The sequence below is a fragment of the Mus caroli genome, unplaced genomic scaffold (genome assembly GCF_978045245.1).
Source record: "Mus caroli unplaced genomic scaffold, Mus_caroli_1 scaffold_17, whole genome shotgun sequence".
Classification (NCBI taxonomy): Eukaryota; Metazoa; Chordata; class Mammalia; order Rodentia; family Muridae; genus Mus; species Mus caroli.
This window is the reverse complement of record NW_028227272.1, coordinates 42198743-42221546: the sequence shown is the minus strand read 5'-3', so window position 1 is coordinate 42221546 and position 22804 is coordinate 42198743. Positions and strand designations below refer to the sequence as shown.

Sequence of the window (22804 nt, the reverse complement as noted above, 5' to 3'; positions counted from 1 at the left end):
TTAGCCATAATGTACAATAACTGCTGATATTCTGTGCTTTCCCTATGAGGTGAGCTCCCAGAAATAGCACTAAGGCTAGAGGTCTGAAAGAGCCAAATGTGGCATGAACATGGTTCTTCGCCCCTGAAGCTCTCCATAAAAGCGATAGGTACCACATGGTGGTATACTATGACGGGGTGGCCATAGGTGGATAAGTGAAGTATGTTAAACAGAGGCAGCCATCTCTCCATTGTGCTTACATAGTTACATACATATTGTGCTTAACAGTTGTAAAGCTCTTTTTAAAAACCAGGTGATTAATAACTCACATTCCAAAAACCCCACCCTTGTAGCTGTATTATGTCTGAGTGGACTTTACTATACAACCACTTTTATTCCCTTAGAATAGCTGTTCTCAACTTGTGGGTCAAGACCCCTTTGGCAAAATTCTACTTCCAAAAATATTGATGCTACAATTTATAACAGTAGCAAAATTACAGTTATGAAGTAGCAGTGAAAATAATTTTGCTGAGGGTCATGTTGAGGGTTACCACAATGGGAGTAACTGTATTAAATGGTCACAGCATTGGGAAGGTTGAGAACAATTGTCCTAAAGGGAAATAAGATCAGAACTCTGAACTTTTCCGTTTATTAATTTTTATGTTTTGTTAGCATGTAGTAATTACACATATTAATGTTTTACTCTGGCGTACGTGTATAGAACACATGTGTACATGTTCACCCTCCAGTGCTCTCTCTTTTCCCCTTCCCAAACTCTTCCTCTTCCCAACTACTTCCTTTCTATTTTCCTGGTTGTTCCCCTAATGGACTTCACTTTGGCTGCTTACAATAGTGTGGGTGAGGGTTTATTTACTCTGACTACACTGAAAATGGCCCTTGATTCCCATGAGTTATTAACTGCCCTGTCAATGTCTCCTTACTCCATAACAAGATGTTCATGGGCCCTATCTTATACAAGTATTATGCAGGCAATCATGGCCTATGTGAAAGTTCATGTGTGTGTGTGTGTGTGTGTGTGTGTGTGTGAGATGTCATATAAACCTACTGAAAAAGTACATATGGTATAATATAAAAATGTGTTTATCTAGACAGATATTTGAAACCTACCAGGTTAGTGTCTCTTCCTGCCAAGTCAGAAGGCTTCTTTTCTTTCCCTAAAAAATTGGAGAGAATTTGGTAATAAAAAGGGGTTAAGAAAGCAAGGTGAACTATCTTCCTCCCATGCCCAGCACATTGCTTGTTAGCAGCCACACTCTTAGCTTCACCTTGCTGACTGACTTGGCTAGCATGTTCCATTGGCATCTCAGTATGTGCACATACACATGCCCACTCCCCCCCCCCAACCTTCCTACTTCACATAACAGTCTTCACATCCAAAGGAAGGAGTAGGACCTAGTAAAACAGTTTCAAATGGTTTGTAGTCATTGCAGATTCCATGCTAAACCAACGCTAAAAGTGCTTCTGTTGGCTTGGTGATGTATGAGACATATATCATACCCCTGTCCCTCAAGGCTCAAGTAATTGAGGAAAGACTGTAAGAGCCAGAGGTTGGAGAATACTAGAGGAAAAACTATCTTCTGGGCATGAATACACTACTGTACCAACTAACTCCTAATACCTGTTATTTTTTACAAGATTAAGCCAGCCAATATCCCAGTACATGAGCCCTGTAACCCTTAGCTGATGACAAATGACGGCTGGTAGGGTACATAGAATCAGTTCCTTTAGGGGTGTAATCTTTGGTACTATAAATATAACCTCCCAATAAATCTCCACAACCATATGTATATGAGCAATACAAACTTGAATCAGCAGATTATAATATATTTTTAAAAGAATATGTATTTGGGGAGGGGCCATAGGGGATTCAGGATGGATAAGAGAAAATGAGTGGGGTGAATAATATCAAAGTACACTGTATGCATGTATGAAATTCTCAACCCATAAAAATATAAAAATTTCACAAATGCTTCTGTCACATATACATGCTCCCAGTTTCCTTTGGATATGATGGCCAATAAAGATTATCCCAGTTTCTTATTCATCACTCAGAGAGAGGTTCTAGAAGTTTTAGGAAATATGAAGCCACAAAGAGACCATGGAAAGGGCTTCATGGTTACAGATGCAGAGAGGGATTCCTTAAAACTCTAAGATAGCTCCAGGATCCTTACTTCAAAATGCCAGAAGCACTTTGGCCCAGACAAAGCTTTTTCTTGTAGCAGCCAAATAAATGGATGCTTTGTCTGGCTCAGTTTCTATAGCTACACTGTGGCTGGTATTGTAGAAAAGGGGAGGGGAAGACATGGAGAAGAGCAGAAAAATAGTGAATATAGATGGACCAGATCAACATGTCTCTCTTGCTGATTTTAACTACTCAGTGGTGACAAAGAAGGCATAACTTCAAAAGAAAAAAACCAGCTGTCTTCAGAATATCACGTGTTTGACCAGAACTCTTGAAGGGGATACTGGGAAGTAACATTTGCAACATAAATAAATAAAATAATTTTAAAATATATCACATCTCTCATTATAGGCAAGTCACATTCTCAAATGCAGTGTTATTGAGTAAAAAACTGACTCAGGCATGTGTTTATGATAGCAATAGAAACTACATACACATATGAATTCCTTCTGGGACAATGATTCCTTATTTAGATAGGGTGTGTAACACTGGAATTATGTGGTATAGCTGTGGAAAGGGCTGAAACCAAACATCTTAAATTAGACATGTTGATTCAAGAGATTACTACAACCAGTCCTTTGACTTAGCTAAAGTTTAGGAGGATGCCTTCTTATATACAGTTAAGATTGGTGTACATAAAATGAGAAAGTTCCAGCCTGGAGTATGCTTAGCCACAACCCTTGGCTAGCACTGTGGTGAGGTAAGTATGCTTTATCACGCTTGGTGGGAACTTAAATCAATCCACTCAGTTTTCTAGTAGAAACTAGTAGTTCCCTGAGAATCTTTATCCAGAAAGAAAACAATAACCAGCTATTGTTATTTCTATTGGCCCTAGAGAAAGAACCCCAAATGTGTGGCACATGGGGCAAAGGGAAATTGCAACTCACCTTGGATCCTTTTCAGAAAGCAGAGCAGGCAGACACAGGCAAGGAGCAGAAGCAATGCCCCCAAAGGAAGCAAGGTGTAAAGCAGCCAGGTCCTGCCTGGCCTCTCTTCCATGGTGGATGGTCCTGAGGCATTGGTGGCATCTGGGATGTCAGATACTACTGAACACAGTTAAAAAGTCTGAGAAACATTAGAGTTGGCAACACCCCTTGTATTGTTGTGATTCAACAGATGGAATGTGCAGGCTAAGCCCTAATTTCTCCTTTGGTGGTCCCAGGACCCTCAACCTACTATTTTTAATCTTTTGTCATGGTCTCACATTCTTCTTGGATGAGTCATTTGTAGAAGGATCTCCATGACAGTTCTAACAAACTGATCGATCTGCCAGGCCACTTTGTTTATATGTTTATTTCAGTACCTTAGGAAGCCATTTTTTTTATGCAGTTTTATAACTCGAGAAGAATGTTACTGTTCCAAAAGCTGCTCTAAGTCAGATAGTTTGTGGATGGTGGTAGGACCCACATCAGGCAGCTTTCTGATGCTGTGCTTTGGTTTCCTCTCATAAGCTGTTACCTCCAAACAGCAAATACTTCCATTTCTACCAAGGATGCTTTGCTTGACATCCAGTCAGTGCTCATTTCCGCCTATCAGTGTTAACAGTCACCAGGCCACAGTACGATCAAGGATGACTGAAACTTGGGAGTTTTTTTTATCTACAACTCAGTGCATCAAAGATAGATGTTTTGTTTTGTTTTGTTTTTAAAGATTTATTCATTATTATACATAAGTACACTGTCGCTGTCTTCAGACACACCAGAAGAGGGCATCAGATTTTATTACATATGGTTGTAAGTCACCATGTGGTTTCTGGGATTTGAACTCAGGACCTCTGGAAGAGCAGTCAGTGCTCTAAACCACTGAACCATCTCTCCAGCCCAAGATAGTGGTTTTTAAATGATATAAAGTAAACTGAAAAAAAAATCTGAATGCATAATATAGGCCACTGAAGGGGTTCTCAACCATAAAATTTTCTCATCCCCTAGAAATGTGGTAGTTTCTGGAGACATTTCTGGTATCACAAGGTGGGAGATGATCTACATCTAGTGAAGAGAGCCCAGGAGCTTGCCAAACTTCTTGAATCACACAGGATACCCCTCCATCACCACAGCACAGCAATCAAGCAACTCAACTATCTGTGGATTTTGTGAAACTGCTTTTTATGTGCGTGGATTCTGAGTTAAGATGTAAGATGTACTTTTTCATTTGGGGGTCCCCATTAACACAGTATCAAAAGCAGTGAAGGAAAGTATTGGATTACATGAGTGATTTTCCCCCTAGATCTGTTCTTTGAGGGTAAAAACAATGAGGGGAAGTGGGGAGGATACAATGGGCATATAGTTTAGTGACACAGAATGGTGGCAAATGTACTGCAGCTGCTCTTTAGGTTGGCAAGTAGCCAAAGGCACACACAGTTGTCTTGGGGCAGGCAGTTGGATGGCAGACAATAATATAATAATCTAATACAAACAAACTCATTTAAGAAGACCTTATTCCCATTATTTATCTTGTTAATTTTGATTGATTTGATACTTACTTATTAGTGGGTGTTCTGAATAGTTTTGAGTCCTTTCTGAAATAGAAAACAAGATTAAATATTAAAATGGCTTGAGAAAACACAGAGGTGGTTCTCAAAGTTACCTCTAAAGACAGAGCTAATGAGAAAGGACTCTAGTATTGGCACATCAACAGAGAATCCAACCATCGAGGCCAAGTTGAGCTTGAATAATTCACAAATCTTCACCTTCATCTGACTTCCTTGGTCCTCTATTCCTCGTTCTTTAAACATAAAGACAAACAGACCATGTGTGATCTCTGACACCTACAATATAACATAAAATGCCACCAGCAAGTGCTCTAAGAGAGTGTGGATGGCCATAGGGAAAAGATGCCCTGGGTGACATTCCAGGTACAGATTCTGAAACAAAGATGATAGCTCTCCTACCTTCTCAATCAACACTCATCTCCCTGCACCCTCTACCACTGATCAGAAACTGTCCTGGGACAAGTGAGAAGCACAGAAAAAAAATTCATATATATATATATATATATATATATATATATATATACATATATATATATATAAAACATATAATGTACACATGTATATATTCTTATTTGCATATGAGTATGAGACATATGCAAAAACAGAAACATTCCTAATATCACCTCAGAAAGAGATTTCAAGGGGGTAAAAAACCAAAATACATATATCATATCTCCAAAATGTACCAATGACAAGCAAAGCCATAGTTCCAGGACATATTTCTTTCCTTACTCCATAAGCAGTTCCATTAGCACTCTCAGGTTCAGAAATAAAATGAATATTTTTACTCTTTCCTGGTAATCACTGTTTCCCTAAAGGATTCTACATATTCAGCTAAAATTTAAACTAATTCTAAAAAGAAATTACTTCACTTCTACTAAAGAAAAACAACCCCCCAAAAAGTGAGACATGATTTCTATTTTGTAAGGCTCTGTAACCTTTTATGGAATTTGACAGATTTTTATATAATGCAATGGGGAAAGGAAATGTGTGATAAATGACCTTAAACAGTAAGCAAATCAACAGACTGCAGTATAACTTATACTACATGGAAGATAAGCCTGGAAGCTTCCTGGAGAACTTGGGCAATAAGCTGGGCTTGAAAGGAAAAGTATAGCTGTGAAAGATATAAAAATGGATATTCTGAAAAACAATGAATTTTCTGAAATGGATGACAATGGTGTAGAAAGAATGATGATAGACATGAGACAAGGTTGGGCCTGAGGAGATGAATCACATGTATGATCTTGAAGTGTGTGCATTGAATCTTCAGGATCCATGTAAAGACAGAACAGGACCGCTCCTGTCTCTAATCCAGTGCCAAGGAAGCCCCGACAGGAGCATCGTGGGCGATCACTAGCCAGCCGAACTATTCAGTTGAGTCCCAAGTTCACTGAGATACCATGTCTCAAAAAAGTAAGGGGAAGAACAAGTGAGGATTACATCAGATGTCAACCTCTGGCCTCTGTATACACATGGGTACAGACACATACATGTGCACATGAGTATACACGTACACAGATGAGGCAATTGAAAGTAGGGCTAAAGTCCAGCATAGTCAACCTGACTTTAGGCCAGCCAAGGCTACATACTGAAACCCTGTCTCAAAACACAAACAAAGCAAAACAAAAATAAACAAAAAATGTAACTGAGGGGCTATAGAGACGGCTCAGTGATTAAGAGCATGGTCTGTTCTTCCAGAGGACCCAGGTCCAATTCTAAGAACGCACTTGAAGATCCAAACCATCTGTAACTCCAGTCTCACTGGAACCAGGTATATACATGGTACACAGACATATATGCTGGCTAAAACACCCATAGACAGAAAATAAAAATAATGTAAAAAATCAATTCAAATCATATACAGAGTTTTATGCTAGACTATCAATTCTACCATGTTGATCTCACCACAGTATTTAAGTAGCTGTATTTTAATAATAAGTTTTGAAATAGAGAGCTCTTCCAATTCCCATCTTTATCAAGTTTATTTTGGCTGCTCTGGTCTATTACAATATGATGTGAATTCTAGAATTAGCTCTTACATCTCTTTTAAAAGGTTTCAGAAGTATGAGTTGATGAAGATGATGTTGGATTTTGGGGACTGTCATCTCCATAATAGTTAAGTCTTCGAAACTGATGACAATAGGATATTTTTATATCTTCCTTAATTTCTTTGTTAATTCATGCTTTCTTGGTTCTGTCTACAAGTCTGTTGCTTATAAGTACCTTGTACTTTTTGATCTGTTATAAGTGGAATTGTTTTCTTAACAACCTTTTCAGATTATCCATTGCTAGCATGTAGAGCCCATTAGTTCTTATGTGTTAATACATGTTCCTAAAATTGAACTCATATATTAACGTTAGTACTTTTATGGACGTTTATACATTTTCTTCTAAATATAAGGTCATTTCATCCATGAAAAGAGATTCTTTTACTCCCATTCCATTTTCAGTACCTTTTATTTCTTAGTCTTGTCAGATTTTTCTGGTTGGAGCTTCCAGCTCAGTGATGAATGGAAGTTTCCACTCTTTAGGGAACCAGCTTCTCAGCAGGGAGTATAGTATTGGAGATAGATGTCCATAAACTGACTGTTCGTTACTCTCTATCATTCCTGCCTTTTCATTTTTACTCGTCTAGGTTTTGTTCGCCTTGAGTGTTCCCAGCTTACTGCCTGCCCTTCTTGTCTTTGCTCCTAGAACCAATTGAAAAACTCGGGGAATGGGAGGACGTGGAAACTCTGCCTATTCCCTAGAACTCAACAAGGAATCAAAACACACACTCATTTGTATGTTCTTAGTCCTGTGGGCAAAGTATGAGTCAGCACTTTCAAAAGTGTGTGCCCATCAGAGCATCCAAACATAACTTCTACAAACTCTCATCAACAAAAGTCAACAACAGAAAAAAAAATGAGTTCAAAAAAGAAAATAATACTTGTGATCTATTTTTGAACTTGTCAAATAAATGTTTTAATCTCTACAGAACAGTCAGTAACTTCATCTGGTTATGTTGATACGTGCTTTTAATCCAAGCACTCAGGAGGCAGCGGTAGACAGATCTCTGTGAATTCAAGGCTAGCCTGGTCTACAAAGTGAGTTCCAGGACAGACAGGGTTACACAAGTAAACCTTTCTCCCAAGAGACTAGTGACTTCCATTATTTTTCCTCTACTGTTCTTGGCTTCACAGTTTTCTCCCCTATTTTATGTGCTTGTGACTGTTCTGATCTGGGGGGGGATGTGGTGGACTGTGGGTGTGACACAAGTGTTCCAACTTCTAACTGAAGCACCTAAAAGTCTGAATTATCTCTTTCACAGAAAAATATGATAAAAATAAAAAGCTATAGATGGTCTGGGGTAGATCACTTACCTGTCACATAGATGGTTACTGAATGGCTATTAATAACTTGAGAATTGAAGTTTGTAGAACAGCTATACGACCCGTTATCACTGAGATGTATTGGTTTAAAATGGAGAACAAAAACCGGAACTGATTGATTTTCTTCCCAATTAGTGTATAGCTGAGGGCTAACCTCAAGGGGTACACAGATTGTTCCATTGTGCTTACACCAAGTCACATTAGGTCTATGAACACAGTATTTCACAGGACATTCAATTTTAAATAACTCTCCTGTCCAGGCAGAGTGTTTGGAATTCCTCGTAATAGTAAGTTGCACTGCACACTCTTCATCTAAAACAAAAACAAAACTGGAATCAGTGTTCACTCTTAGAAGGACCATAGATATCATTGCAATAATTTTCACTAAAGTTTTTCTCATGTTTAATTCTATAATTTGCTTCAATTTTCTTAACTATACTTTACCTTCAGTATTCCAGTGTGGTACACAACTGTCACATAATAAATGCTTGCCTTAAAAAATAATTTTACTGGGTGATGGTGGCGAATGCCTTTAATTCAAGATCTCTGGAAGCAGAGGCAGGCAGATCTCTGAGTTCAAGGCCAGCCTGATCTACAGAGTGAGTTCTAGGACAGCCAGGGATACAAAGAGAAGCACTGCCTCAAACAAACAAACAAACAAACAAACAAACAATTTAATGCTTTCCCACAATATATTATCATAAATCCTATTTTACAGATGATGTTGAAATGCTAAAGAAAATACCCATGATTATATGCTATTAATTAAGAAAATTGAGACTTTAAAGTCTTAATGAGGTCGTTGCTGTATAACTTACTAGCGCTGTATTGTTTGTATTACTTCTTAGCTAGTAATCACATTTTCTAATACCAGCACTCCTACAGTCCACTAAGTGAAATCAGGATTATTTCAACAATACTTGATATTAGTAATTTTCTTCCTGTGTTTTTCTTTTCTTTTCTTTCTTTCTTTCTTTCTTTCTTTCTTTCTTTCTTTCTTTCTTTCTTTCTTTCTTTCTTCCTTCCTTCCTTCCTTCCTTCCTTCCTTCCTTCCTTCCTTCCTTCCTTCCTTTTTTTCTTTCTTTCCTTTCCTTTTCTTTTTTTAGCTTTGTTTTATTTGGAATTGATTGTTTAATTTTCTTTCTTTATTCTTCTCTCCTATATCCTGACCACATTTTCCCCTCCCTCCACTCCTTCTCCCGCCCCTCCCTCACCCCCAGATTCACTCCTCCTCCCTCTCCCTTCAGAAAGGAGCAGGCCATATGCATAGCAAGATACAATAAGACTAAGAACAAACCCTTATATCAAGGCTGAATGAGGCAACTCCTTAGGACAAAACGGGCCCCAAGGACAGGCAAAAGGGTCAGAGACATCCTCACTTCCAGTGTTAGTAGCCCAACAAAAATCCCCGAGCTAAACAATTATAATATATATGCAAAGGACCTAGCACAGACCCATGCAGGCCTGGTGATTTCCTCTTCATTCTCTGTGAGCCCTGTTTAGTTGATTCTGTAGGTCATTGTTCTCCTGGTGTCCTTGACCCCTCTGGTTCCTATAATCCTTCCTCTCCTTCTTCTAAGGAGATCACTAAGCTCTGCCAAATGTTGAACTGTGGGTCTTTGCATCTGCTCTTATCAGCTGCTGGAGGAAACCTCTCCCATGACAATTGGGCTAGGCACTGATCAGAATAGCAGAATATCATTAAGAATCATTTACTGATTTGTGTTGATTTGTTTTGTTTTGTTTGGGGAGGGGGTAGCTCATTATTCTACTCTATATCTCTGGGTTATTTATCCTCCAGTTCCTCACCATGCAGGATGGGCTCCCTCTCATGGTATGGTTAACTCACCCCTCAAGTTAGACTAATATCAGAACTCCTTTAAGTTCTGATATTGGCCTAGTACATCTTGCATACAGGTTGATTATAGGTCGAAGGTTTTGTGGGTGGATTGTGTCCCAGTCTCACCACTGGAAGCTTTGCCTGGCAATCTACAGCAAGTCTATAGCCAACATCAAATTAAAGGAAGAGAAAGGTAAAACATTCCACTAAAATCAGGAACAAGACAAGACTGCTCCACTGTCTCCATATCTATTCAATCTAGTACTTGAAGTTTTGGCAAGAACAATAAGACAACTGAAGGAGATCAAGGGAATACAAATTGGAAAGGACGAAGTGAATGTATCATTACTGGGGCTGGAGAGATGGCTTAGTGGTTAAGAGCACTGGCTGCTCTTCCGAAGGCCCAGAGTTCAAATCCCAGTAACCACACGGTGGCTCACAACCATCTGTAATGAGATGGGATGCCCTCTTCCGGTTACTACAGTGTACTTACATATAATAAATAAATAAATCTTAAAAAGAAAGTATTATTTTCAGATGATTTGGTAGTATATATAATAAGCATTCTCTTGGTGATGGCCTTAATACTGTCTTGCAATATTCTCTATGAATCTGTCTGAGGATAACTATCCTCAGGATATAATTAGGATAACTTTCACAAGGTAGGACATGCTTTGATGACAGCCCATGTTTGTATACTTTACAGAGCAGAAAGAGAAACAGCACCTGACCTCTTTAGAAATCTCTGCATCCCAGACAGATATTTTGGAAATAAACCTCCTTTTGTTTAGGTGAAGCAAGCTTTTCTCCTGGAAATGTGAATCCCAATGACTTATAAACCTTGAGTTGGTAACTGCCGACAGTTTATAAAAACAGCTGCACAAGCCAGGAGTAGTTGTTCATATGTCTAATACTAGTACTTCAGAGGCTGGAGCAGATGAATTATTGCTCATTTTAAGACAGCCTGAATCACATGGCAATTTTCAGGCCAACCTGTGCTATATAGCAAGACACTGTCTTAAAAAAAAATCCAAAACAAACAAAAATCAAATACAAACAAAAACCAACATATAACATTCAAAAGCAATTTAAATTCAAAAGCATTGAATAAGCTCTACTATCATTAGGTTACAAATTAATATTCTTATCATTAACTTATTCTCCTCTACCTTGTAATAGAACACATAAAGTAAACCTGAAGCCAACACACATGAAAAACAGGTTTTCTCCATGAACCCATGGAACTTCACTCAAGGTTTTAATCTTTGACTTTCTTTTTGACTTTTAATTACATTTTTGTTTACTTATCCCCATTAAAAAGAGGAGAAAGGAGTTCAAACTAGGGGAGGGAGTAGTCAATAATAATAATATTGACTATACTTTTCCCTACCCTAATCCTTCTCAGAAAAAAAAGTGTATGAAAAAAATTTTAAATAAAAAATAGCTTTATATCTTTAAAAAAAGAAAAAAGAAAAACAGGTTTTCTTTAAGCAGAAAAGATAGACAATATAAGATGCCAAATTTACCTCACTTTACACATAGCTCTTACAGTGTCATTATTATTTGATAATTAACCTATAATTATGTTATATGAACAACAAAAAGTATAAAACTTAAAATTATGTTTAATCATACCCCTTTCTTGAAACAAGTATGCAATTTGGTCTACAAAAGATTCTACCAGCATTGCTACTTCAAAAGAGAGACTGGCTTCAAAGGCTCAAGGTTTGGTTGCTCAGGATGCAGTCTCCTGTAAGAGTTCATTCTCACAACTGAAGGACTGCATTGTCCCTTTGGAGATCCACCCTTAAGAGGACTGGGGGGAAAGGCATGCTCATAACAACGTTAGAAGCCACTGGGCATCAGTCACATCATATAACTTGTATATCTAAGGCATCTAGAAATTACTGGATTGGATTCCCTCAGCTGGAGACACACAAGAAGCAACACAAGTGAAGATCCCTTTTTATTAAGTATGTCATGGCACTTTCATCCTTTTCCTTTTATATTAAACATAAGGCTAAGCACAGGGTCTTAAGGTATTTCACGTTCTTTCTTCCACCTTTGTGATTTTTTTCTTGTTTTTTGTTGTTGTTGTTGTTGTTCGGTTGTTTTTTGTTGTGGCCATCCTGGAATTCACTATATAGACCAGACTGACTTCAAACTCACAGAGATCCACTTGCCTCTGCTGCTAGGTGCTGGGATTAAAGGCATGTGCCACTACACCCTGCCTTTTCCTGGTATTGAACTATTCTTTACATGCCAACAAACTTATTCTGCCTCCTCACTAACTTCCATCCTTCAGTACTTTTTCGGAAGAGATTTATGGAATTATGGGCTATAATGATGCCTAAATGAAGTTACAGTCAAAGCTCCATTAAAAATGAAGAATGCTCGAGGCCTTACTTTAAATACTTCTTAACACTTAATAAATCCTCACTGTAACTTTTGCCCAGATCTCATCAACTCTTGCATAGAATAACTGAAATTTGATTGAATTTTCAGGAGTCATGTGGAGACTAGGAGCCTGCAGAGAACCTATAGCATCTCTGATTACTGACTTATTTCAAACTATATTGGATTCTCAGACAACGTCAGTTTAAGACTTCATAGTTGAGTTGCCTCAGATTTTCTAGAATAAACATGAAAGCAAGTTAAAAGGTAAGTTATGAGGATGAGGTTTTCAAAAACTTGAAGAGAAAGGGCAAGGCTGCTGACCAAAAGGAAGCACCTAACAATACAATCCCTGCTGTGGTCAGATTTATGGCAAAAGGCAAGGAAGCCAAGGGTGGAAAGGCCAAGTGAAACCCTGTCTCCAAAGTCAGTTCCTCTCTCAGGTTAAGAGAGCTCAGCCAGCTCAGATCCTTTTTCATTTTCATGAGTACATTTGAACAATGAGGTGGCTGTGGACAAATAGCCATCGTCCTTAGTGAGCTTACTGCTCAATTCATGAAACAAATATGTCATGAGAAGTACTTTTTCTAAGTCATTCTATGATGTAGTACTCTGTTCCCTTCAAATGTATCTGAGCTTGAAAACAAGGTACAATGGAGTCTCATAGACTCATTGTTAGAGGCTCTAGGGATTGAGAATGAGGTCTGCCTCTGTGGAATTTGCCTTCATATGGAAAAGAAACATGCTCAAGGGTGGGAGAATCCCACTGGCCCTGGGTACAAAGCAGTTGGCATGGGCTGCTGGGGGATGATGCTTTGCTGGAAGGCGGGGCTGCCCTTTGGTGAATGAACCACCCTTGACCATCAGAGCAGAGACAGGGGAGATACTGGAGGCTGAGGAAGTGGAAAGGCAAGGGGCTTTCTGTTAGATCAAAAGCCTCACAGCTGTTCAGGGAACAGAGGCACAGCAGGGCTGCAATTTTCTGGAAGTGACAGAGCTCCTTGGTTATTTCAGAATGAATAGGAGAAGCGCAACTGGGGGACACTGAAACTTTTTCTAGCCACGGAGGAAAAAATGTGAAGTTCAACTTGGGCAGACATACAAAAGGCATGAAATTGGTGAAAAATGGGAACATTTACTTAACATAGCCATTTCCAATGACAGCGCAGTGTGTCTACTTGGGACATTTAATCTGATTGATCCTCCGTTTCTCTGTCCATATTCTGATGGATTGCCTTCCCACTCAGGCAGAGAACTGCTACCTCATGCTAATAGCACAGTTGAACATACTGTTCGTGTGAGTGTTCTGTGACTACACACTCGAGAGGAGCTCATGAATTACATGCAGGGAAGAGGTAGTGACCAGCCCTGACTACGTCACTGACCAGGAACGGGATGATGGAAACATGGTGGCTTCTATTCTTTTCCACAGGATAAGGGTGACTGACCATCACATCAGCTGGCACAGAATTTTTTCTTGAGTGTCAAAATGCACAGAAGAGGAATGATTTTTACCATATTAGAAATCAAGATCAACCCCCTTCTGTGTACAAATAAGGTGCTTTTTTTTTTTATTATTACCTTCAAAGCCGATAACTGGCATTAGTGGGTCAAGAATAATCCCCCAAGTCAGATGTCACAGTTCTGATTTTCTATCTGGCAAGCACATTGACAAGGAATACATGACTATTCCTTTGTATCTGCCTCAAAATATGCCAGTCAACTGTGTGACACTCAAGACGCATTCAGCTACACTTGACTGCAGTGTTTCTTTCAAGCAAATATTTTCTGAAGAGGGCATAATCACAACTGTTTTTACCTCTGACTTATCTGCCAACTCCTCCTCACTCTATCTTTGGTATTACTGTTCCTGCTGCTTTTCTCAAACATTTATATCTGATAGAGAATTTTAAATGTTAAAAAATAAAGACATGTACATTAAGACAAAAAAAATTAGCTGCCACCCTTAGGATATCATATGCCAATACACCTCTTTGTGAGCCTCTAGAAATAGAGAAGTCTCTTTAAAGGGCTCCCAAAAGTTATTTCTGTGTTCTATTCTACATGAACTGTATACAGAGATTCATAACCAGGTAGCGTAGCAAATGTGAAGTCTGGGCTGCATTATTTTGAACAACTGCTATCTCCATATGAAAAATACACTTTCAGAAATCACAATAGAAAACAAACAATAAAATGATCAGAAATGTTAAAATAAAGTCAAGAAACAAAACCATTATAGGAATATGTATTATCACAGACAATGTGGGAACACTGGCCAAAATCAAACTCAAGTGATTCTGAGCACAAGAAGTTGAATTCACATGTGCTCAGGGCCAGCTCTCCTGTCTGGGCAGGTCTATGAGTTAACTTTCATGTAAAGTAAAATTTCTGTGGAAGATAAATATTACAAACATATTAATTTATAAATTACATACATATTATTGAACCTCAGTAATAACATATTAATTAGTTAGAACTTAAACCAAAAAATATTCTTGTGGAGAATGCTTTAACATGGACGTTGTTCATCACTTCTAATACATTGTGATAGGTGACAGTAGATAGTATGGATACTGTACCTTCTTACTGTCCATACTCTAAAGGTGTGGACATCCCATTGCCTATGATTATGTAAGAATGTGATGGTTTCTAACAGAATTTTACAATTAACCTTATACATGACATAATCTCCTATCTTTCAGATCCTCAAGAAGGGGAAACACCTCTGGTTGAGTTGCTCAAGAAAGATGTCATGAAAGAGCAATCTGAGCCCAAGCCCACTCCTAGAGAATCTAGTCCTCTTGGCCTTACAGTTAATACCATGGGCACTCCTTAAAAATACCTTATGTTATTCTGTGATAGCTCCAACTACATTGCCTTGATTACAGTTATTATTGTAAAGCAAATCCCAACTGAAAGTCACTAACCTCCCATTGAAAAATTCTTACAAATAGAAATTTCAAAAATGGTTTCGTTGAGCGAAATCAATGAAAAAAATGAATAAAGATTAATTTGATTTACAATGCTAGAGATGAACATAGAAATGTAAACTATTTTAGAAAAATAAAATTATTATCAATGACGCATTAATACTTTTATTATCTAGCCAGAATCAATCCCTTTAGCTCCTATCAGGAGATATTGTGATACATAAACAACAAAGAAAAGCTTCAGAAACATGCTAGAGAAGCTAGAAATGTAGAAAAATCTTCATAGCCAGGAGAGAGGAGTTGGTCTCTAGATAACATTCAATAATATAGTCTGTTTACCTTCAAGGGTAAGGATAGTGAAGGGCAGAGATGACACTCACCGAGGAAGGAAAAGAGCTGCATCTTCTCTAGAAAAATGGCATGTAGAAGTCCTTTGAGTTAGTGGCCTACACCCATCCCAGACTAGTCTATGAACAGCCTTGTAATTGCACATGAACAATCCCAGGATATCAGGGAAGACACTTGAGAAAATTATAGGCACTATGTCAGAAAATCGAGTCATCATCTATCACTTTTTTAATCATATGCTAACCGTCACAGTAACAAAATTAGAAAGACAGTAACTTTAGAGGGTACTGGGGCATCTGCACTCCTTTCAAAAACCACTCATTTAATGTTGTGCCATTTTGGTAAAATGTATTACTTTACAGTAAATGAGCCCATTCTATAAGTTCGATATTCCCAGAAATTCTAGGAATACCTAGAGAAGTGTGTGTGTGTGTGTGTGTGTGTGTGTGTGTGTGTGTCTGTGTGTGTGTGTGTCTGTGTGTGTGTGTGTGTGTGTGTGTGTGTGTGTGTGTAAATCAGAACTGCAATGGTGAAAGACTCACTGTTGAAAGAAACCTTGTGTTTTGGTGTACAGGCTAAAGAAATCAATGAAAGCTGAGTCTGCTCTCAGATGAACCTGGACAGAAGTAACTCCAGGTGAAACACATGGTATGAACTCATAACAACACAACTTAAAATACAGCAGAGACCACGAAACAAGAAAATTGGAAGGATTTTCATAATCATTTATTATTTTCTACTTAAAGCATATACATCTCTATAGTCATATATGAAACATTTGAATTTGCTCTCAGATGGTGTTTTTTTTTTTTTTTTTTTTCCAACATGGTTTCTTCTAGGTCTAGAATTTCTTATAGTTACTATGACATTTTGGAAAAGAATTTAAAGACTACCTCTTAAATTTAGTTGTATATGATTATCAGAGACATTAAGCTAGACATCTCTTATTTTTACCAATGATTTTGAAACTTTGGGGGTTTAAAATACCATGATATTTTCTCTCCTAGAGATATTTAAAGTGGAACAAGCAGAGATCTTGAGAAGTCACCCAGAGAACAATTTAAGCCATGTTTGGCAGATGCCTTAGTCAGGGTTTCTATTCCTGCACAAAACATCATGACCAAGAAGCTAGTTGGGGAAGAAAGGGTTTATTCCACTTACACTTCCACATTACTGTTCATCACCAAAGAGAGTCAAGACAGGAACTCACACAGGGTAGGAACCTGGAGGCAGGAACTGATACAGAGGCCATGGAGGGATGTTTCTTACTGGTTTGCTTCCCCTGGCTTGCTAAGCTTGCTTTCTTATAGAACCCAGGACTACCAGCCTAGGGATGGCATCACCCACAATGGGCCCTCCTGCCCTTGATCACTAATTGAGAAAATGCCTGACAGCTGGATCTCATAGAGGCATTTCCTCAAGGGAGGGTCCTTTCTCTGTGATAACTCCAGCTTCTGTCAAGTTGACACACAAAACCAGGCAGTATAGCAGATAATTCCAGAACCTCATCTAACTTACTCATAACTAGTTACCCCCCCTCCAAATCTCTCTTATCAAAGTGCCATACACACCTCTCAGGTTTAGCACAAAAGCAGGCAAATGGAGAGATGACTAGTAATTCTGAAGTTCTTACTATGTGGTAAGCCCTTTGGGGCATCATAGTTACAAGTGATCTTTGAATTATTGTAAAATCACATCCTGATAAACTTATCATAATTTTTAAAAATTACTTTAAGTCAAATTGCATTTGGCAAACCTAGCCTATCAAGCACCATATATTAATCTATCCTGCCTTAAACTTATTCAAAACAAATTAGCCTACAGTAAGTCAAAATAAACCAATATAAAGCCTATTTTATAATTAAGTGTGTTACCTCATGGAATTTTAGAATATAGTTAACCAAAAAAAAAATGCTTGCGACATGGTATACTATCATGTTTATCTTAGCGATTGCACAGTTGAGTAGGGCTACACAGAATTGCAAAAGACTGTCCATAGCATATACTGTTAGCCTGGAAGATATCAAAATTTTGAAGTGTATCTTCTACTGAATTCCTATCACTTTTGCACCATTGTAAAATTTGACAATTTACAAGTTGACTGATCCTAATTAGGAAATCATACATATATTATTTCAATATATCATACAATGATTTTATAAGGTAGTTACCAGCACTGTCTTTTTATTTAAGTTGAGTACACTGAATCTGAGAACAAATAAGCCACCAGCCGTAGGTCACCATGTATTGGGAGAAAGATTTGGAACTAGAATCTGAACCCAGGTCCACTGCTTACTCCAAGGCGCAGGCTGTGATTCAAAGGCTTATTGTGAATGAGAATATGTAGAAAAAGTTCTTATCACTACACTCAGATTATACTTAGAAATCCAGGTATTGCAATTTTCATAATAATATAGATTTATAAAACTGACACATAAGTAATTGTCAAAAGCTATAAAGCCAGTGAATGCCAGGGACAAAATAGAAATTCAAACGTCTTCCCCAAGTACCTCTGTTCTGAAAAATTAATCCTAATTACTTTCATGGAATTAACAGTGGTGTGTAATAAATGGGATCTGTGATAGGCAAACAATTAATAGAGATGGAAAAGGGACATGCTGTAATTCCTTTATATAAATAAAAATGTTATAGAATTACACTGACCAACAAGGCTTGATTGACATAGCCAAAACTACAAACTAAAAGGCTTTGTCTTTGGCTGTTTTAATGTTGGCTCTTGATACTTCATTATGCGTCTACAAGGTGACAGGTGTCTCTTTATGTTTCTACCCTATTGTTCATTGCCTTTGCAACCCAGGTCAAAGGCTTCACATTCATCCCACCTCATGGAATTCCTCGTCCATTGTATGTGTCAAGGGGTGAGGTTCTGGCTGTTAGTTTGGTAGTTAATATATAAATGTCTCCAGTGAATAACAGAAGGGTTTGAACAGTTTAGTGAATCCAAGGAATGATGATTCATACTGATAAGCTATAGAATACTTCTGGTCAGGGGAACACTGGCTACCTGTTACAAGTGGGTTTTGACTTCCATAGATGGCAGGACCTCTCTACCTTGATCACAAAGCTTTCAGGAAGGGAAGCCAGCCTTAACAGCTGTTGACAGTAGAACTGGTGAGCTGCTCTCACATTCTATCAGAAACCAGCATGAGTTTTTCTAAGTGTCAAAAGGTGTTTCCTTGTGATGTTCAGTAAGAGTATGTTAAGTCAGAAAGGTGCAGGGCATAGGATGAACAACAATATGAACTAACCAGTACCCCCAGAGCTACCTGGGACTAAACCATCAACCAAAGAGTACACATGGTGGGACTCATGGCTCTAGCTGCATATGTAGCAGAGGATGGCCTAGACGGTCATCAATGGGAGGAGAGGCCCTTGGTCCTGTGAAGGCTCTATGCCTCAGTGTAGGGGAATGCCAGGGCTAAGAAGCAGCGTCAGGAGTGGGTGGGTTGGTGAGCAGGGGGAGGAGGGAGGGGATAGGGTATTTTCGGAGGGGAAACTAGGAAAGGGGATAACATTTGAAATGTAAATAAAGAAAATATCTAATAAGGAAAAAAGAAAGAAAAAAGAAAAAGAGAAAGAAAGGTGCAGGGAAGTCCACTTTCACTTCCAATTGATTTTCTCACATCCCCAATACAGTCTGCTACAGAGATGGCAGACTTCACTGAGCTTCACTGGATCTCAAGCCCCAGATATGGTTGACTCTACCTCTGTGGTTAAAAATTCACCCATTGTTCCCCAGTGTTCACTTTCCTTTTCTAGTATTACAAATGAAAATGAAATGAGCCACTCCCATCCAGCTCAGAGTTGAACACCTCGGTTTCTCCTATTGATGACTTGGGAACTGTGGACTATTTGTGATGGATGTGAACTCCAGGTTGTTCATTAGATGAACATGGCAATTAGGGAAAAGAAAAAAAATGTTAACGAGACCTACCAGCTCAACTTGATTTTCATCTTTCAGGCATCCTGAGGAGCAGTGATTTCTACTCTACTTCAATCAGGAGAGAAATGATGTTCTTGAAACTAGGGGAGTTTTTCTCTGTATTTTCCCACCCTTGAGAAACACAAAAGCCCACCTCCTGAGAATTTCATATTACTATAACGGTGGGAAATAAGTTGAAAATAGAGTGTTGTAAAGAATTCCATAGTTTCTGAAAGTCTTAGGACTTCTTCAGACTATAAAGGCTATTTATGTCATTAGTATAATTTTAAGGAATGTATTCACTATCGGTTTTGTCCAGAAGAATACATTTTTACAAAAGATTACTTTTTTCATTCTTCTTTTGAAGGGAGGGGACAGCGGGGTGCTGAGGATAGTCTAAGCCCTCATGTATGTTAAGTAAGTGCTCTTTCACTGAACCACCCTTCCAAAACTCACCAAATGTTCCTTTCTCGACCTATATTATTTTAAAATATATTTTATTACATTTATTTAATGTGTATATGCACATGTGTATGTGTGCATGTGCACCGGAGTGTGTGTGTGTGTGTATGTGTGTGTGTGTGTGTGTCTGGGGGGGATTCACATGTACAGGGATTAGAGAGAATATTAATAACTTTCAAGATTCAAGGTTAGGCTTTCTCCCTCTACCATGTGGGTCCTAGGGATTGAACACAAGTTATCAGATTTGGCAGTAAGCACCTCTGCCCACTGAGCCATCCTATCAACACCCAGTCTATGTTAGTAATTTAATACGAGCAACATTGTAATCCACCATAAAAACTGCTGAATAAGGCACCTGGCCTGTGCTTATCTAAATCTTTCCATTTCATTTTCTCTATGTATTGATTTATTATGTTTGGGGATAAAAATTTCCAACAAAATATTAATTATTTGAAGCAAGTATTAGTGAGACATTAATACCAAAGCATGAAGTCAGAGCTAGACATAAGTAAAATGTTCTAGTCAAAACACAGTGACTACAGCTAATTATTTTTAAATTAAGATCTGGTAAATTTAAAATGATAAGTATGTAAGGTCATAGGCAAGTTAGTTCAATTGATTTAAACATTCTACAATGTATGCCTGCATTATAATCTTACTTCATAAATATCTATAGCATTTGGCGATTTTTAAAACTAGATCTACTTAAGGTATTAATGTTAAACCTAAGTTCTCATTTAATTGGATTTTATCAAAGGTACTAAAGGAAAAAAAACTATTGGCAAAGGTCACCATTAACATCCATTATCAAGCTTTAATTGCATCCGCTTACCATAGCTAGGCACTATAGGTATAAGAAAAGGCCAACTGCTAGGTATAATTATATATTTTTTAATGAAGAAAGGAAAACTAAGAAAGGAGAAGAAACTTAACTGAGTTCATAATGTAAGCAGCAGAGGGAGTAAATACTCCCACCTGATAACCAAGTTTCTGTGCGGAATAAATACCAGATTATAACATACTGGGTAGAAGAATGTAATTCGAATTACAACCCCAATTGTGCTGTGAAATTAAAAATATTTCCTTTGTTTCACAGAGTCCAGTCTACAAGAGATCCCTTAGAATGAAATAGAATTAATATTTGACTCCTCTTGTCTTTCAGAGGTGGGTAATAATAAACAAGGGCTTGAATGGCTGAGAAGAAGTTCTACTCTGCTCTTGGCTAGGTGGTCTCGTGACATCAGATCACTAAATCCTAAACTTCACAGTTCCAGATTTCAAGATGACATTCCACAGGACCTCAGTGGTTCTATTTTTCAATTCAACACGAATGTGCCCAGTTGCTACACGTGTGATGGTGGAAGATAATATCTTAAAAATGTCTTTGAGCCCAGAATCAACTGAGCAATAAGAAACTTCTGCTCATCATTCATAGGCCTTTCCCCTCTACAGTACCTGGTTCTTGTGCAGGTTCAAAGTACCAAGAGCCTTCAAGATAAAGAAGGGATTGCAAGTTTGGCCAGAAAGAGTTCCATAAATAACCCAAGGATCCCAAGCATTACAGACCTTGTCTTCATAAACTATGGAGAATTGTTTCCTATTTTCAGTTGGCAACCATTCATGAATCATCCTGTCCAGCCAAACTAAAGAAGCACTCATGATTTACTCTTCAGCTTCACATGGAGAAGCCTGCTGAGTACTCTCATAGCACAGCCCACAGTATTCTCATAGTACACCCCATAGAAAGAAGGAGGGAGCCTATTTAGATTGAACATTATTTGAGTGTAACCATGGCCACAGCTATAACCACAAGTATCCAAGAGCTTTCCCACCCCAGTACGCACTACAACATCCTGCTGACATCTCATACCAAGACACATAACATGTCTTTTCTGTTAGCACGGCAGCCACAGAGAGTTTTGTAATAGTGACAAATCTGTACGTACACATTTATAACATCTGCTCAAATCTCTTCATTTACCATCAGGACCTGGTTTTAGGAAACTTAGCTCAAGCTATGGATCGGTTTTTGCTCTGTAGGCAGGTTAGTAGCATGTCCTAACTTCACTCACATCCTGTAGCATTTTCAAGAAGCAAAAGGGACTCATCACTCTGAGCTATATATACCCTGGACATGAACATCCCTCTCCACAGAGCAAGCTCAACTATCACTGACAGGAACCCCGAGGAAGAAAAACAGCTTTCTTAATAGGTCCCTTACCATTCCTCTTAGTAGCTTTCTCACAAAGGATGCTCCAGAGGCCCAGATGGAGGATGAAGAATTCCCTAAATAACCGAGGAGTCCCAAGCATGGCAGGCATTGTCTTCATTCCCAGCATGTGTCAGGTAAAGGCAAACTTCCTCTTCCTCCCTAGAGATCTTCAGAGCTGGATCACGTTATTCACACTAGCAGCATCTTAGGCCAAAATAAATTAATTAATTAAAATCAAATCAGGAGACCTGCTGGGACAGGACAGTGTGAGTAGTCCGAAGGATTTGTGAGAGCAAGAGGCCCTGCTGTGGTTTTGTTTCTGATGCGACCTGCTGTTCTCTTTCAAGCCCTCTGATGTGCAAAGCAGCTGGCTCCTTGCTTCCGCTCTGCCACCATTCTTGCATAACCTTGAGGTTTTTCTCAAAGTGAACAATTAAACTTAAAAAAAAAAAGATCTAAATTGTTACAGCCTTTAGGTTTAGATTCTGATCAAATCAGGGTCAGGAAATTCTTACGAAAAGTACCTATGGTAAGCATATATTTCCCCTTTTTATAGTTTGTGATTATGATACTTCATCAGTGTAATGTATCTTACAACCCTCCCCCCCCCCCCCGTGCTCCCATAATG

The 22804-nt window shown here is 38.4% G+C and overlaps 1 protein-coding gene across 1 annotated transcript in view; it reads right to left on the bottom strand.

Moving 5' to 3' along the window:
- Btla (B and T lymphocyte associated) overlaps window positions 1–22467 on the bottom strand; it is a 28180-nt gene extending 5713 nt beyond the window's left edge. The window contains exons 1-5 of the mRNA XM_021185414.3: window positions 22186–22467; window positions 8036–8356; window positions 4662–4697; window positions 3070–3228; window positions 1108–1154 (exon numbers count right to left, since the gene is read on the bottom strand). Of these exons, the coding sequence (XP_021041073.1) occupies window positions 1108–1154; window positions 3070–3228; window positions 4662–4697; window positions 8036–8356; window positions 22186–22303 (681 nt within the window). The 5' untranslated portion in view covers window positions 22304–22467. The remainder of the gene's footprint in view (window positions 1–1107; window positions 1155–3069; window positions 3229–4661; window positions 4698–8035; window positions 8357–22185) is intronic.
- Between the last annotated feature and the right edge of the window lie 337 nt (window positions 22468–22804).